Here is a 17,377-nt window from a genome sequence, read left to right on the forward strand (position 1 = left end):
TCCATGAAAAATTTGACATCCTAAACAGATAGATTTATACTTCATTATACAGCTTTCCCATTGAAAAATCAAGAATGGTGTATTGTGGAAGTTGATTGATAAGTTTCAAAAATGTGTCCACACACAAAAAACTTTCCATCTTATCAAAGTCTTTCAAAGTATGAATTCTCTTGATCTATAAGTTTTATTTTTTTCTTCAGATTTAGTAAAGCCAAAGTAAGTGTAGACCCCTCTGCATTCTGACTGTTTGGCACAGGGACCCGGAAAGAGGTTTGCCATCATTGTGCTTACACTTGCCCTAGTTCAGATTATCCAGAGCCTCAGCATTGTTACTTGCAAGGAGACAAGCCCAACTCAAAATCGCTGTACAATGATTTGATGGATGGTTTTAATCCCTACCGCTTTGTATTTCTCCGTTTATCCATGCGTGTATATATATAACACACACACACACACTGCTCAAAAAAATTAAGGGAACACTTAACATTGATTTCTGAACTTGGAGTGTTCCCTTAATTTTTTTGAGCAGTATATATACATGGAGGCCCCACCTTGCAACTTACAGGACTTAAAGGATCTGCTGCTAACATCTTGGTGCCAGATACCACAGCACACCTTCAGAGGTCTAGTGGAGTCCATGGCTCAACGGGTCAGGGCTGTTTTGATGGCAAAAGGGGGACCTACACAATATTAGGCAGGTGGTCATAATGTTATGGCTGATTGGTTAAAATTAAAAAAATGTAAAGGTTTTATATATGTTTCAGCAAACAATTTTGTTTCAAACATGAAATTCTTGTAGTTCACCATAAGCAACAAGCTATTATATTACACAGAATAGCGTATGAGTGGCTCTCTATCCATTTCCTATCCTGACCAGTCACGCACCAGCCAAAATCAATACAGCTTTATATGAAACTCAAATGGATTTTAAGCGATTCATTGATAAAGTCAGCTAACAAAATAAATCTCATTTAATGCCAGCTTTAGGATTTTTTTATTTTATTTTTTATAAAACACTCCCTTCAGAAAAGATATTTGGCAAAGCAGCATTTTATATATTTAAGAATTTTGAGCTTTCATTTATTTTACAAATCTATAAATGGAAATGAGGGAAAGTTCAGGCATTTACATTTTTTTTTTGTCCATCTTCTATCCAGATCTTTCCGATTGGTTTATGATTGAAGTTACTACTCCACAAAATCGACGTACTGCCCTGCTTATAGGCCACCTGTGATGCAGCCAGAGTTTAGAGATCACTTGATCAGGATTCTCAGAGGAGTAATTGGGGTACTTTAAAAATACTATTGTCCCCTTAAGCAAAACAAACTCAGACTATGTAATTCTTGCATCTAGTTCACATACAGCTGTTGACAGCAAGCCACAGACTTTAATCCTAGAAGACAGTGATGCAGAAAGGGTCTACATCCAGAATTTCCCCAGAATTAATCTTAAACTGAGCTCTTCCTCAGGTCACAGTATACAGGCAGTGGGAACAGCTCTATCCCATGTGGATCCATCTGTTCCCATTTAGATGTCCTCCACTCTCTGCTTGTGAATCCATCTCTTTTTAAATGTATCTGCTCTTGTCTTCTTCTGGGATGCTGGAATAACAATGAGACACTTTAGTCCTCTTCTCCCTCTGAAGGAGTAACACATGACCACAAATGGACACCCACCTAAACATTTAAAAGAGATTTTGGTCATCTGATGGTAAACAGACCTTACAGGATCTTAATTTTTGGATTAAGATCTCAGTTAGATACATCAGCAGCCCTTTAAATGTACATGATTTTTACACCGGTCATCAGATCTGATTTAATTGTGATCTGAACACGTATTAAAAACACTACCTTTAAATCTAGGTAGACACAGCAGAAAAATAATTACTGAGCTTAATTAGTGCAACAATATCTGTAATCGTTACAATGTAAAGTCTAATGAAGTCCTCATGTGAAGTCATGAAATATCCATAACCAAATACATTTATATACAGATTTGTAATAATGACCATGATCTTACGGATTGTGTTCTTCACAGCTGTCATTGTGTTCAAGACAACTGAAGTTTGGGCAATTGCAGGGAAAGTTGCACCTGTAACAATCCATGTGAAGCTTATCCCAATATAAAAGTTATATACAGACTAATAAGCTCACCCCATGACTTGCTGATAAACTCCACTGCTGCACTCTTGTTCTCTGCAGTCTTGTTTTGCAGAGACAGTAACTGGTTTGCTGATAGTGAGACCAAAACAAAAATACAAGTGAATACAATAGTATAAAACACAAAAAAACTTGAGCCCAAGGACCAAAGGACAGCTGAATTAATTTTTCTAGGGTTCAGTTTAGTGTCTGCTATGGAAATTCTATGGTATAATGGGGTCCTATGCGGAGACAAGTTGTACTTATTTACTGACAAAATACAATACTGCCTTTATAACCTTGAGTATAAACAAGAGAAAATTACCTCCGTGAAGTTGGCACCCCATATAATTAAATAATCACCAAAACTATTCCATTCATTTGTGCTGTGTTTGTGCTGATTTGTGCCGCAAAAATGAACATTTGTGCTGGTTTGGTGTTTGAGATATTACGCATTCTTTTTTGGGCTGTGTGACGTCACTCTCCACCCCATCTCGCTGAAATCGCTCCAAACTGGTGTCATTCGTTCGTGCTCGATTTGTGCCGGTTTGTGCAGTTAAAAGAAACAATCTAATTCCCTTACATAGAAATAACAAAATTATCTCCCGGATCTGTGACATCAGTCGTGCATTTACCCCATCTCGTCCAATGCACTCATTTTCTGACTCGTTCGTTTGTGCTCTCGGTGCAGGTTTCTTACCGTTGATGTCATTGTTTTTTGTTTTTTTTTCTTTCAGTATTGACAGTTTGATCATTGGCAGTAACTTCAAGCTTCAAATCCAAATCACATATGCCCTGTATCTGTGCTCGTGTAGCACTTGTTTGAATTCACCTCGTGTATATTGGAACTTAATATAATGTTGCTTGTGTTCTGGTCCATCGCTCCCGACTGTGCGCCTCCGAGCCCATTGCTGCTCTGCTCCCCTCTGGAAGCTCTGCTGCTCTCGTGTAGAAGATCCAGAGAAATATAAGAAGCACAAAAGGTTTAACAGCTCCCACCGCAAGGAACACAGGGGGCTACCCGAAATCTCTATTACAATCTGTCTCACTGTGCTGAGTTGCAGCATGAGAAACTAAAGAAATTATAAAAGAGCGCTCAAAATAAAAATAGAAAATACAATAAAAGAGCGAGAGCGAGTGGTTTTAAAAACGTGAAACGGTAAGAAACCTGCACCGAGAGCACAAACGAACGAGTCGGAAAATGAGTGCATTGGACGAGATGGGGTAAATGCACGACTGATGTTACAGATCATGGAGATAATTTTGTTATTTCTATGTAAGGGAATTAGATTGTTTCTTTTAACGGCACAAATCGAGCACAAACGAATGACACCAGTTTGGAGCGATTTGGACAACATGGGGTGGAGAGTGACATCACAGCCCCAATCATATTTGTTATTTCTAAGGAATGGAAATAGATAAAGTGTTCATTTTAACGGCACAAATCGAGCACAAATGAATGACACCAGTTTGAAGCGATTTGAACAAAATGGGGTGGAAAATGACGTCACCACTCCCAAAAACATTCTTGCTATATCTAAGGAAGGGAAATAGTTACAGCGTTTGTTTTAACGGCACAAACCGGCACAAATCGAGCATGAACGAATGACACCAGTTTGGAGCCATTTGAGCGAGATGGGGTGGAGAGTGACGTCACACAGCCCAAAAAAGAATGCGTAATCTCAAACACCAAACCAGCACAAATGTTCATTTTTGCGGCACAAATCAGCACAAACACAGCACAAATGAATGGAACAGTTTTGGTGATTATTTAATTATATGGGGTGCCAACTTCACGGAGGTGAGAAAATTATTAATTATTATGGAAAAAGTAATAGTAGAATTTACAATGTAAAATAAATTCCTTACAACAACTAACAGAAGGATCAAATTTATTATTGAAGCAATGTGTAGATTTCTCAATATAACACTTCTGAACCTTGATAAAATATAGTAAAAATCAGCTTTCATTTCTTATTTATCAGGTGGTAATGGAAGCTAATATAATAAGAATAAATCTGATTCCTTCTTGCACCAATGTTGACCAATGTGCTTTTAGGAGCAAGAGTTAGAACTAGCTCTTAGATACGAAGCCAAAAAAGTAAAATGTAAACAAAAGCAAACAGAACCATCACACCTCTCTGAACACAGAAGAGAATATTTGTGCTTACGTGTCGTTCTGTTGCTATTGAGGCGGTAGAGACGGGAATTGATGAAATCAATACCACTTGTTTGTTTTGCATTTGCCAGCTTTTGATCTTTCACCCTTACAACCTTGAAGTTTGCCCTCAACCTAAAGGGAAAAAATACAAGTTTTTTTGAACATTCAAATTTATTACAGCAATACAACTTTAGAGTATGAATTAGCCTTACAATACGTGATAAAAACCATATGGGCACCTGCTGTTTGTTAGGATTATAATTGTATTCATTAAAATCTCCATTTGCACTCCCAGTGTAGGTACCTAAGAAGTCACAGGAGTCACTTGTGTGATAAGTTGGCTTCCACCCTGCTCCCCTGTGTGGCACTTGGCCAACTGTACACTGCTCCTCACAACTGGAAAATGCTAGACGAGACCAGTTCTCCAGTGGAGTGCGATTCTGAATATTTCAATCCAAAGCTGCCAATGATGATTACTGTAATAATCAAATACATGGATTTGTTACAATGGATGGACTGTTGTATGGTCCCTGCAGAATATCATGTCATTACCTGGATTTAGCTTTCCTCTTGTCCTCTTTTTCAGAAGCACCCTGACTTTCTTCTGAATCCCAGGCCTCATCTTGGTCGTCTCCATTCTCTTCTTTTTCTACCAGGTTCCAGTTAATCAAGCCCATCATTGTTCAAGGACGAAATTCAGAACATAGATTAAGTTTCCCAGTTCACTTTTTATAACCCACTACCACTCTCAATGTTCCTTAAAATCAGTAGTAAGTAATCAGTAAGTATCAGGATCACCACCAAAACTGCATCTGCAAAAGCAGGTAGGAGAATATTTTGCTGAGATTACACTGCATCAAATCATGAATCACTTCTAATTAACAGCAATTCATAATAACAATTGTCTCAATAACTGGTTTATTAGTAATTGTAACAATGATTTCTTAAATATTTAAAAAGCCACTATATACTATATATCCTTTTGGCTCACTGGTGACATGTAATCTCGCCAGTGTCCAATGCAGCATTGTATAAGCAATACAGAACAAACATGGTTTGTCAGTGCAATTTATGTGGTTGAGGACACACACACACAGACAAAAGTTCTTACTATAATCTAATTAAGTAATCAAGCTCCAATGTTTAAATACAAATTTCATCTTTTGAGAATTGTTGAAAAGCAAGTCCAAATGTTCTACACACCCACCCTTCAAACATGCTAATAGTCATACCTTGGATTTCTGTTGTTTTGGGTTTCCTATCAAAAGAAGAAAAAAGTTCACTTATTTTCTATTTGGATGGTCAAGTAAATCTGATCAACTGGTCTTCTGTGCATAACAGGCTTTACAAGACTGCATTTATACAACACCTTGTCATACTCTTGCCTTTGCAATACTAGCCCTTGAATTGTTTATTTTGATTTCCCCTATGCACCCTTTCCCTTTGACTTAACATCGTCTGCCCTTATCAGCTTTTACAATCTAGGATTGCTTACTGTACCTCCAATACACTTGTGTAAATTCTAAATTTGTAAAATGTATTATGCACTGTATTATTGCACTTTGTACTGCTCTGATATTTTGTAAGTCACCCTGGACAAGGGCATCTGCCAATAAATAAATATAATAATAATAATAACAATATTATTATTATTAATAATAATACAGCATGGATTGATCTGTTCAAAAGGGACTGGTAAAGAAAGCATGAATGAACAAAAATGATGTGAAGCTGCACAGATGTCATATTTAATGGTACAAGTACACAAGTTGTTTATCCACTGAACAAACTAATCAGTATAACACAATACTAGTACTAGGAGAGTATTAATTATTTAGAACTGTCAAGTGATCCCAGGCAGTCAGTGTTTTAATTGCTTTGCCCAACAACAGAAGGCTATATTTGTGTATAGAGATGGATGACAAGGGATCTGGACTGCTACCAATAAAATGTAAACGGCATTAAACAAATCAAAAGACATTTAAGAATTCAGCTTTTTGACAATGGGGAATAAAAATTAATCAAGACTGCATACATGCCTGGTTGAATCTTCAAAGGTTCACATCTGCCTTCAACTATAAGGATACGAACCAAAGCACCAGTTTTGGACTCGGATTGTCCTTAAATCAGTCAATGGATCTTAAATACAATCAAAACCTTTAGCAATACCTCCTGCTCTCCATCTCCAATGCATTTCTCAAAGGTCTTCATTGCCAGAATGTCAACACATTGTGACTTTAAAAGCTTTGAAGAATTTGGATTAAGAAATTACAACCTACCCAGGGATAGAGGAGTCAATTTCCTCCAAGAGATCTTCAGGAAGCAGCTTTCTTTTCTGTCATGGTTTTAAAAATAAAAACAATGGATCAGAAATGCAATCAAAATCGACAATATTTTGTCATGTAGATGATACAATGAATGGGAACAATGTTATACCGTATTAGACAGAAATAGTGCTTTGCTTAAAATTGGTGGTTTGAAAATAGTGATCTGAGAGAAGGTCAGTAAAGAAAAAAAGAAGAGGAAAGTTAAACAATGTAGAGGTTAACATAATTTAATTTTAATTACAAGAATTTACCATCATTAAAATGCCGGTTCACAAATCCCTAAATGTGTCAGTTTTACCTTCTGCTCCTTGAACATCTCCTGTCTCTCTCTTCGTATCTTCTTTACATGTTCCTTGTTTCTTCAAAACAAAAAGTTAATGTGTTAACAAACTGCAAAGGTTTCTAGACAATGTTTTGGTACACATGCATTTGCAAAGTCTTTTAAGCAGTTAGTACAGACAAACCCTATGCATTGTTCTTGTCCTGTGTGCAGAAAAATCTACACTGAATATGGAGTTCTGATAACTGTTAACTACTGTGGGGACGTGGGCTGAACATTGAGCTGTAATGGTTTGCTCTGCTGGGATTGAATTGCAGGTGGGTCTGATTTTGCAAAGAGATAACCAGCCGAAACTCAACATTGTATTGTAAAAACTAAACAAAGGGTGTTATTTTGGTTGATTCCATTGAATCATTATTAAAATTGAATATATTCAATGTGTTTGAGCATTAAAATATAGCTCATTAGTTGTATTTGTTTTATATAGTAGGTTTGTTAAAATGTAAAAAGGGTGAGAATAATTCTGGAAGGTACACATGATTCCAGGATTAATTCTGCAGTTCCTGTAGGTTTCCATTGCTGGGTTGTGCATTTCAAAGCCAAAGACAAATTAACTCCAGGATGCAATTCTTGAAAAGCATAGATCAGTGGATGGGTATAAAAATAATAATAATAAAAAAGGTCTTGAATATCCCTTGGAGTATGGCCAAGACTACAACGAAGTGGAAGGTGTATTGGACCACCAAGACGGCGACCCAAAGCACACAGCCCAATCTCTGCTGGAGTGGCTAAGGGACAAAAGGGTAAATGTCGTTTAGAGGCCCAGTCAGAGACCCAGTCTAAATCCAATCGAACATCTGTGGCATAATGAAGACTGTGGTCCCCAAGGAACTTGACAGAGCTTGAATTATTTTATTTATTTTTAAAAGGAGAATGGTCAAATATTGCCAAATCTAGGAGTGCAAAGTTGATGGAGACCTATCACAAAAACTCACAGCTATAATTGCTGTCAAAGGAACTTCCACAAAGCATTAACCACAAAATGTGGTTTAAGTTCAAGGGGGTGTTGACTTTCTACAGAAGGGGTCTCAAACTCAGTTCCTGGAGGGCCATGTGTATACTGGTGTTTGTTCCCACCGAGTCCTCAATTAATTAATTTGTCCAATATTTTTCAATTTGGCATATTTACAAAATACATTGCGAGGTATTTTACAATTGATGGTCTAAAAGTGCATTTGATTCAAGATACAGTTGCTTATAAAATATCCCAGGGCCTGGATAGGTGTTAAATGCATCTAGCTAATTAAACAATTAGACCAATTAAGTAATTGAGGAGTCAGTTGGAAGGAAAACCGGCATCATACACACGGCCCTCCGGGGATTACATTTGAGACCGCTGTTCTATAGGTACTGTCCATAAGAGTTCAGCAGTGTGCTGGATAGCCTGGTCACAAGTGATCTTGAAATGGTCCTGTCCTTTTTGTCCTTGTGGGCTCTTATGATTGTAGGCAACTGTCGGATAAAATCCGTATTCCACATGTTACTGTCACCTAGTCTGGGGTGTAAATAACACTACCACTTCAGTTTCTACAAGTACACCAATGTATGCTCCTTTATTTTTAATTATTAAAATACTATTGAATAAATCAGTAATTTTATTTAAATAAATACTTAACATTTGGTAACTAGTAATGTTAAACTATTATACTGTAGAAGTATAATAAGCCTTGTAATGAACCCATGTAGTATATTAAAACCTCTTCAAACTTTATTTTGAATTTCCCAGCTCAAACCTACACATACATTTGTTCCAATACTAATATTGGTAAAATACTACAACGACCTGTTATACAAATATGATTAATGATAATAGTTCATACAAATTAACTAGAAATGCTGTTTTATTATACATTATATATTATGCACTCTTAAATTGAGTATTTGCATAGTTTTGAGGTGTTGAGCTTAAATGTGAATGAATTTTATATGGATACATTTTGCTATGCTACAGTTTTTTTGTTTTTTTTATTGGGTTTTACTTTTTCAAAACTGTTGCGTCTCTGATTTAACTGTGCTTGTCAAGTACAAACTTTAGGACTGCATGCTTGTTTTCCTGTTCAAACAAACCTGCCTTGATATATAGCAGCAACACATATCAGACACGTCGAGCTGATCCATTTCAGTGGATCAGATGAACTTATCTTTTCCAATCGATTCAATAGACTGAACCGGATCGAATCAAATGAATGAACTGCGCCCCTCTAGGGGCTATAACCAGTGTAATAATCATGTATTACAATCTCATGCAGCGAGTTTATTGCACCGTGTGTGAATGAATGAATGATGAATGATTACATGCAGACTCCAGGGGAAACGTGGATTATCATCACAGAAACGGCTGTGTTGGAATGAGGAGTATTCAAAAGATAACAGCAATACATAATTTCATAATGACGATATAATTACCTTCGAATGGCCTCCAGAGAGTCTTTCAAGCTCTGCGCAGCCGCCGCTTTGGATTCTTCAAAAGTCACTTCTTCGGGAGCCTCCTCGTCCCCACTTGACTGGCCTGCAATGTCCATGCTTTCTTCCTGCGGCCTGTTTCTAGCGCTTCTTCTAGTCGGAGCAGAGCACAGTTTCCCATGCTGTCTTTTCGCCATCTTTCCAACTTCACCTTTCACACCAGCCGGAAGCCGGGCTGTGGTCAGGAGACACGAGTGCAGCGCCCCTAGTGGCGAGGATGTCTTTCAGCTGATGACACCTTGAAGAAACACCAAATCCCAGTTATGTTTGGACTTGACCCCGACCTCTTGCTCCCTTGATACCAGAGGTGTAAAAAGTACTCGGAAGTTACACTTGAGTAAAATCAAAAAACTTACACCAGTAAAAGTAAAAAGTCTCCCATTCCAACTATACATGAATAATAGTAAAACAAGTATTTACATTCAAGTGTACTTAAGTACCAAAAGTTTTAAGTAAATACGACTTTAGCAAAGTGCGCATGTGTTTGTGTGTGTCTTATAAGGGGGGCGCACAAGAGATGAATGTGGTGCTTTAATCCAATATTATATTGAAGCAATCAAGGTGTTTTTACTGTTCCTCAATTTTTTCTCGAAGAAAACCACATCCAAGAAAAATACATGTTATTTAGCCACAGATCTGGAAATGTATTTCGTCTGTATTAAGTATTAATAAACTTTAACTTAGGCTATGCACATAGGTGACTTGACAAATCAGATTATCGACTGAGGTAAAATACTGTTTAATGGGAAAGTATTTTACATTACAAAATAAAAACATACAAACTTTTTATACTTATGATTAAAATTTGTTTAAAATTCTAAAAGCACTTAAAAATCTTATGCGATTATAACAAAACCGAAATACCAAATAACTCAAAATATAATTGTGCAACAAATCAATTAAACCAATAAACTAGTGATTTAGTGGCAAAAACTGCCAAACCAACAAAACGGTTAAACGGGAAATGCATCAGATAAATCATTAAAATAACAAAAACATCAAAGAAACAAAAACAAAACAATCTGATGCATTTGAATACTAAACATAACAGTTAACGCATTTGACAAAAAAACAAAACAAAAAAAAACCAAGTGCATTTTAAAATCCAGAATTCATTAAAACGAATTAAAAGTCATTTTTTAAAAGACAATCATCAATTAATAAAAACAATTATTAATCAATAAAAGAAAAAAATATCTCAGACTCGGGCTCCAGCAGGGGGAGATGACTGAGGTAAACAAATAAAATGACAAAATGTAATACATTTCATTTATTGAACGATTGATTTCCCCCTTCCCTGTCAAGAGGACCATGGCCATTAGAAGTGGACCCAGGTAGGGGGGCTAATGCTGGTCTGGAAAAGGAGGTAGTTTAAAGGGCTGGAGAGGGATTTAGAGCTGGCACACAAAGTTGAAGAGGAGAATCCAAGAGCTGTGGTCAAAGGTCACTCAATTGGCAGACAGGGCACAGAGGAGAACCCAGAAGCCATCACGAGAGCCAAACTTAGGTCAGATACACAAACAATCATTTAAATAAAATTTAAAAACCTGGCATAAAGCTTAGAAATGTCACACCACCACAAACAAGACATCATGATGAATGAGGCAACAGAGGGATATATATATGCTTATTTTGTGTCAATGTTACTTGTTTTATACATTGTTGATATGTATTTATAGCACTATATTGCCATTTTTTAATTAAAATGTAGCATTTGTGGCTTGAAATTGTGGTAAAATGAGTCTTGCAGCCCAGGCACTTACAGTGAGGGAAAAAAGTATTTGATCCCCTGCTGATTTTGTACGTTTGCCCACTGACAAAGAAATTATCAGTCTATAATTTTAATGGTAGTTGTATTTTAACAGTGAGAGACAGAATAACAGCAAAAAATCCAGAAAAACGCATTTCAAAAAAGTTATAAATTGATTTGCATGTTAATGAGGGAAATAAGTATTTGATCCCCTATCAATCAGCAAGATTTCTGGCTCCCAGGTGTCTTTTATACAGGTAACGAGCTGAGATTAGGAGCACTCTCTTAAAGGGAGTGCTCCTAATCTCAGCTCGTTACCTGTATAAAAGACACCTGTCCACAGACGCAATCAATCAATCAGATTCCAAACTCTCCAACACGGCCAAGACCAAAGAGCTGTCCAAGGATGTCAGGGATAAGATTGTAGGCCTACACAAGGCTGGAATGGGCTACAAGACCATCACCAAGCAGCTTGGTGAGAAGGTGACAACAGTTGGTGCGATTATTCGCAAATGGAAGAAACACAAAATAACTGTCAGTCTCCCTCAGTCTGGGGCTCCATGCAAGATCTCACCTCGTGGAGTTTCAATGATCATGAGAACGGTGAGGAATCAGCCCAGAACTACACGGGAGGATCTTGTTAATGATCTCAAGGCAGCTGGGACCATAGTCACCAAGAAAACAATTGGTAACACACTACGCCGTGAAGGACTGAAATCCTGCAGCACCCGCAAGGTCCCCCTGCTCAAGAAAGCACATGTACAGGCCCGTCTGAAGTTTGCCAACATCTGAATGATTCAGAGGAGAACTGGGTGAAAGTGTTGTGGTCAGATGAGACCAAAATCAAGCTCTTTGGCATCATCTCAACTCGCTGTGTTTGGAGGAGGAGGAATGACCCCAAGAACACCATCCCCACCATCAAACATGGAGGTGGAAACATTATGCTTTGGGGGTGTTTTTTCTGCTAAGGGGACAGGACAACTGCACCACATCAAAGGGACGATGGACAGGGCCATGTACCGTCATATCTTGGGTGAGAACCTCCTTCCCTCGGCCAGGGCATTGAAAATGGGTCGTGGATGGGTATTCCAGCATGACAAGGTCATAACACACAGCCAAGGCAACAAAGGAGTGGCTCAAGAAGAAGCACATTAAGGTCCTGGAGTGGCCTAGCCAGTCTCCAGACCTTAATCCCATAGAAAATCTGTGGAGGGAGCTGAAGGTTCGAGTTGCCAAACGTCAGCCTTGAAACCTTAATGCCTTGGAGGGAATCTGCAAAGAGGAGTGGGACAAAATCCCTCCTGAGATGTGTGCAAACCTGGAGGCCAACTACAAGAAACGTCTGACCTCCGTGATTGCCAGCAAGGGTTTTGCCACCAAGTACTAAGTCGAAGGGGTCAAATACTTATTTCCCTCATTAACATGCAAATCAATCTATAACTTTTTTTGAAATGCGTTTTTCTGGATTTTTTTGTTGTTATTCTGTCTCTCACTGTTAAAATACACCTGCCATTAAAATTATAGACTGATCATTTCTTTGTCAGTGGGCAAACGTACAAAATCAGCAGGGGATCAAATACTTTTTTCCCCCACTGTATTAGACACCTGGACTTAGGCCCACTGATTAATTTAGGTTTCTCACAACTGATCTAAAGCAATAGAAATCTTGCAGAAATGGGTAAGATATGGTGTCACTGATATGTTTTGTTCTACCTGCATTAAACATTAAAGAGTACATTTCCAGCTGAAGAGCATGCTTCATGATCTATACTCCTTTGGTTGTAATGCACATGCAAAAAATGTCAAAACCCGCCTAAAGACTGTGCAGTTCGCCTTAAATGCATTATCATTAAAGCTACAATGATATTAAATCATATTAAAATGATTACAAAAGTATGTTTTTATCATCTAAGAAACATTGCCAAAATTAGATCATTTCTGTCTTTATCTGATGCTGAAAGTAATGGAAGACCTCTAGTAAGTGATCCATGCTCTTATCTCATGTAGACTGGACTACTGTAGTGCTCTTTTTTCTGGACTTACTAGCCAAGCTTTATTAAGGCTGCAGCTTGTGCAAAATGCAGCTGCAAGGGTCCTTACCAAAACCAAAAGGAGAGCACATATAACTCTTGTACTTGCTTCTTTGCACTGGCTTCCAGTGAAATATCGAATTGATTTTAAAATTGTATTGCTTACATTTAAAGCACTAAATGTTATTAATTTTGATTGTAATCTTTGTGGTCTGTTACCTTCTTTTTTGTTTTTGTGCAGTGCCTTGAACCTTGCGGTATGAAAGATGATTATTATTATTATAATTATTATTATTATTACAAAGTCAGAGGAATTCAGTTTCCCATTAGTAATTTTGCAGCTTCTTTAGTTTACGAGGAGGACTATGTGAGAAGGTCGCTGTTTTTAAAATCCTGTGACATAGCAATGGCCAATGAAGATGTGAATACAAACACAAAAGCTTTATTAGTTTGTACAGTACAACTTAAGCATTTGTCATGAATGTTATATATGGGCAGCTTCTCACAGTAAAACCTGAAATTGTAAAAATACATAACAAATCGATTCATACTGATTCAATACCGAATGCAAAATGTTTCTCTTCATTATGTTGGCAACCCTAATACTGACTCGTCCTTTGTTTATTTAGATGTCATTGGTTTATGTCAATCAATCAATCAATCAGTCATAGTTACTGCCATTATGACGCCACTGCCTTATGTATTGTGCACTGGATGGCTGAATGGTTTGAGGTAGGTCGTATATATATAAATATACTTAACTATAATACAAAAACTGGTTGTTCGCCTCTGAACTGCCTCTAGAGCAGCGATATCTTTCTTGTAGTGTGGAGCCCAGAACTGTACACAGTATCCAAATGAGGTCTAACTAGTGCATTGTACAGTCTGAACATTACTGCCCTTGTTCTCAATTCTACATGTTTGACAATATACCCAAACATTGTGTTTGCCTTTTTTATTGCTTCCCCACATTGTATGGATGGAGAAAGCGAGGAGTCCACGTAGACTCCTAGGTCTTTCTCATGCGATCTTCATCTAGTTCTATTCCTCCCATAGTGTAATTATAGTGGGCATTTTTGTTACCTGCGTGTAATACCTTGCACTTGTCCACATTGAATTTCATCTGCCAGGTGTCGGCCCACAACTGAATATGATCTAATTCCCTTTGAATAACCTGTGCTGCCGAGATTGTATCTGCTGAGCCACCTATTTTAGTATCATCTGCAAATTTGACAAGTTTGCTAACTATCCCAGAGTCCAGATCATTGATATAGATTAGAAAAAGCACAGGCCCTAGCAAAGGCGCAGAGTTTTGATATTCCCGGGGGGGCTGAGTTACTAAGCCGAAACCCCTACGACCACTGTCAGAGAAAATAATTAGCAAGAGCAAGGGGCGGTGTTTTCTCCCGTAAGAGCAGGGGGGTGGGGGTGGAGCTGACGGTGTTTTCACCAGTAGGAGCGGGGGGGGCTCTCCCCTGCATACTCGGCGCCTATGTTCTATGGTCTGGTGTGCAGGTTGTAGTTTTCATTTTAGTAATTAAGGAGACTAATTCCTAGTGATTTACTGCATTAAATGAGTCCAAAGTAGGCAGGGACTGAGAAGGAAAGCACAAGGCTATAGTATTTGTGTGTGTCTCCAATTCTATCTATTTTCTAATGCCGTTTACTTTGCTATCGAAAGGATCAATAAAGTAATTGCAGCTCTACCTGCTGAATAGTGAGTGTCGCTATTCTGTTAAAAAGAAAGTCTGGGTTATTGTTATGCGTCTATAACTAGCAGAGGATAGGGCCTGCTTGTATCTTACTGTGCTGTCAATCATGGAAGACCTCTAGTTTTGTAGTTCTCCATTTATTATGTCACTATCTACGGCATTCTGTTTTATGGGGGCGAGTGTGCTTGTTAAACCATGGTGAGCATTTCCTAGGTTTAATGCTCCCTCCACTGGCTCCCGATCCCGGCACACATTCAGATCAAGACATTGACCCTCACCTACCGCTGTCTTGACCACACCGCACCAAGTTACCTGAAGACCCTCATCTCCCCATACAGCCCCTCCAGACCACTGTGGTCTTCCAGTGCCAGAAGACTAACTTAGGCTCCTCTCAACTCTCCTTCCTCCAGAGTCACTCCTTCTCATCCCTGGCCCCTAAATGGTGGAACTACCTTCCCACCAAAGTCAAAACAGCAGAGTCCTTGACCTCCTTCCGGCACTTACTCAAGACACATCTTTTCAGACTCTACTTGTAATTTAATCATTTATTCTCCTTTAAGATTGCACTTTTTGACTTTTTTATGACATTTTGTCATACTCTTGCGTTGCATTACTAGCACTTGTTTTGTTGTATTGTTTATTTTGATTTCCCCTATCCTCCCTCTCCCTTAGTTCTTAACTTTGACTTAACATCTTGTCTGCACTTATCAGCTTTTACAATCTAGGATGTAAGTCCTTATATATTGCTTACTGTATCTCCTATACACTTGTTTAAATTCTAAATTTGTAAAATGTATTATGCCTGAACTGCACTGTATTACTACACTGTATTGTACTGTACTGCACTGTATTATTGCACTTTGTACTGCTTTGATATTTTGTAAATCGCCCTGGACAAGGGCGTTTGCTAAGAAATAAATTATAATACAATTATAATAATAATTTATCTGGTCCTTAATTTAGCTACTGTATCTAAAGCAGTGCTTAGCATATTGTAAAGCTAGCAGGAGGCAACAGGGTAGTAATGGCATTTAGTAATGGCAGTAGGATTTAGGTGACGAGATGTAATGTTCCTCTCATGTGTCCGTCGCTAATCGAAGCAGCTCAAATGTAATAAGGCAGTGGTCAAAAATTGTCTGGTTTTGGGGTGATATTAAGTTATTGTAGGAAGTGAGACCAAATCTACTTAGGCCTACTTGCTACTGATAATTCAATAAGTATAACAATTCTTGTTTGTGGGCTGGTTTCCCTTGGCGTAATGTTTAGCTTTTTATTGGTATGTACTATACATTTCTGAATAGCTGATCAAGATTAGACAAACTAAATTACACTACTACCAAGTCTTTTCACAGCAAAATAAATGCGTTTTCTGAAATTTACAGTTTTTACCTTTTCCTCATTTTCTGCATCCAACTTGTGCGGTTCTGTTTTCAGTCCCTCCTCTGTTGTTCTGAGAGAGAGAAACAGAAACATGTCTTTGATCACAGTAAAGCACATTGTTTTGGTTAGTTTGTTTTACTGTGTATTCTGAGCTCCTACTGATAGATTTGTTTTAATGTAAGTGCTTTTTAATGCATTTAGGCAGTGGTGAGCGATCCATGATCTTGGATGTTTTATAGGTTTCTTTAAATCCCTGTCCACCGAATATCCTTAGTACAATAATATGTTCACTGATTAAGCCTAAGAACTGAATCAATTCATTTGTTAACAGTTTGCATATAACAAGCACCAGAAGGCAGTGTGGCTGTCCAGGACCATGGTTTGCCACCTCAGCATTAGGGAATACATTGTAAGAGTCCATGAACCATCTCTTCCTTGTCTGCACAAAACTGAGTCCAAGAATTGCATTAACCCACTGAAGAGGGCCCGGCCCATATAGACTATTTACTGCTTGCCACTGACTCATTTCACCTACCTTTCTAAATCATTTCAAAGTTGACAAAAACACAAAAACAGACACGTCTCTTGTTATGACCTTTATTACTGCAAAAGTCTAATAATATCAAGCTGTTGTCTTATCTTGCTTCTTCTGCAGTGACTTTCCACTACCTTCAAGGCACAAAAAAAGGTTGCAGGTAATTTCCAGGTATGCATTCCATGTTCCAAAGAGAACAAATTAATTTTGACACCATCAGCTACATGTTCAGCAATCGAGAGGTCCCTTAAAGAAGACATGGGCGATATCAGGATACCTACATAGAAAGCAAACACTGCAGCCTCTGTCCAGCTGAAGTACTGGTTAGTGCGAAGGAGACACACAGGTGATGGCATTGCCAAAGCCCAGTGCTGAACCGTGGAGGAGTGTGCCAGGGAAAAGGGATATGAAGCTGTGATGCTCTTCACTTCGATGGTCAAGTACGATGCACAGAAGCTCTGTGAAAGTCTTGGCTGCAGAAATGTAAGGCAGATTGCTGTGCCCCCAATCACTAAAACACTCACTTCACTATTATGCAGTG

General features: G+C 38.2%; 1 protein-coding gene across 2 annotated transcripts; it reads right to left on the reverse strand.

Moving 5' to 3' along the window:
• Nucleotides 1–982: 982 nt before the first annotated feature.
• On the reverse strand, nucleotides 983–9,602 carry nol7 (nucleolar protein 7). Of its 2 annotated transcripts, none has more exons than XM_066687087.1 (8): nucleotides 9,373–9,602; nucleotides 6,925–6,985; nucleotides 6,579–6,634; nucleotides 5,532–5,557; nucleotides 4,852–4,948; nucleotides 4,310–4,431; nucleotides 2,154–2,231; nucleotides 983–1,676 (listed from the first exon to the last, which is right to left on the reverse strand). In XM_066687087.1, exons 1-8 carry the CDS (start codon nucleotides 9,564–9,566, stop codon nucleotides 1,528–1,530), a joined length of 783 nt encoding a protein of 260 aa, XP_066543184.1. In that variant the 5' UTR covers nucleotides 9,567–9,602; the 3' UTR covers nucleotides 983–1,527. The 2 variants fall into 2 exon arrangements, with proteins under 2 accessions (XP_066543184.1, XP_066543192.1); XM_066687095.1 differs by having other exon boundaries at nucleotides 983–1,601; nucleotides 9,373–9,599.
• Between the last annotated feature and the right edge of the window lie 7,775 nt (nucleotides 9,603–17,377).

This window comes from Amia ocellicauda, chromosome 2 (genome assembly GCF_036373705.1).
Source record: "Amia ocellicauda isolate fAmiCal2 chromosome 2, fAmiCal2.hap1, whole genome shotgun sequence".
Taxonomy (NCBI): Eukaryota; Metazoa; Chordata; class Actinopteri; order Amiiformes; family Amiidae; genus Amia; species Amia ocellicauda.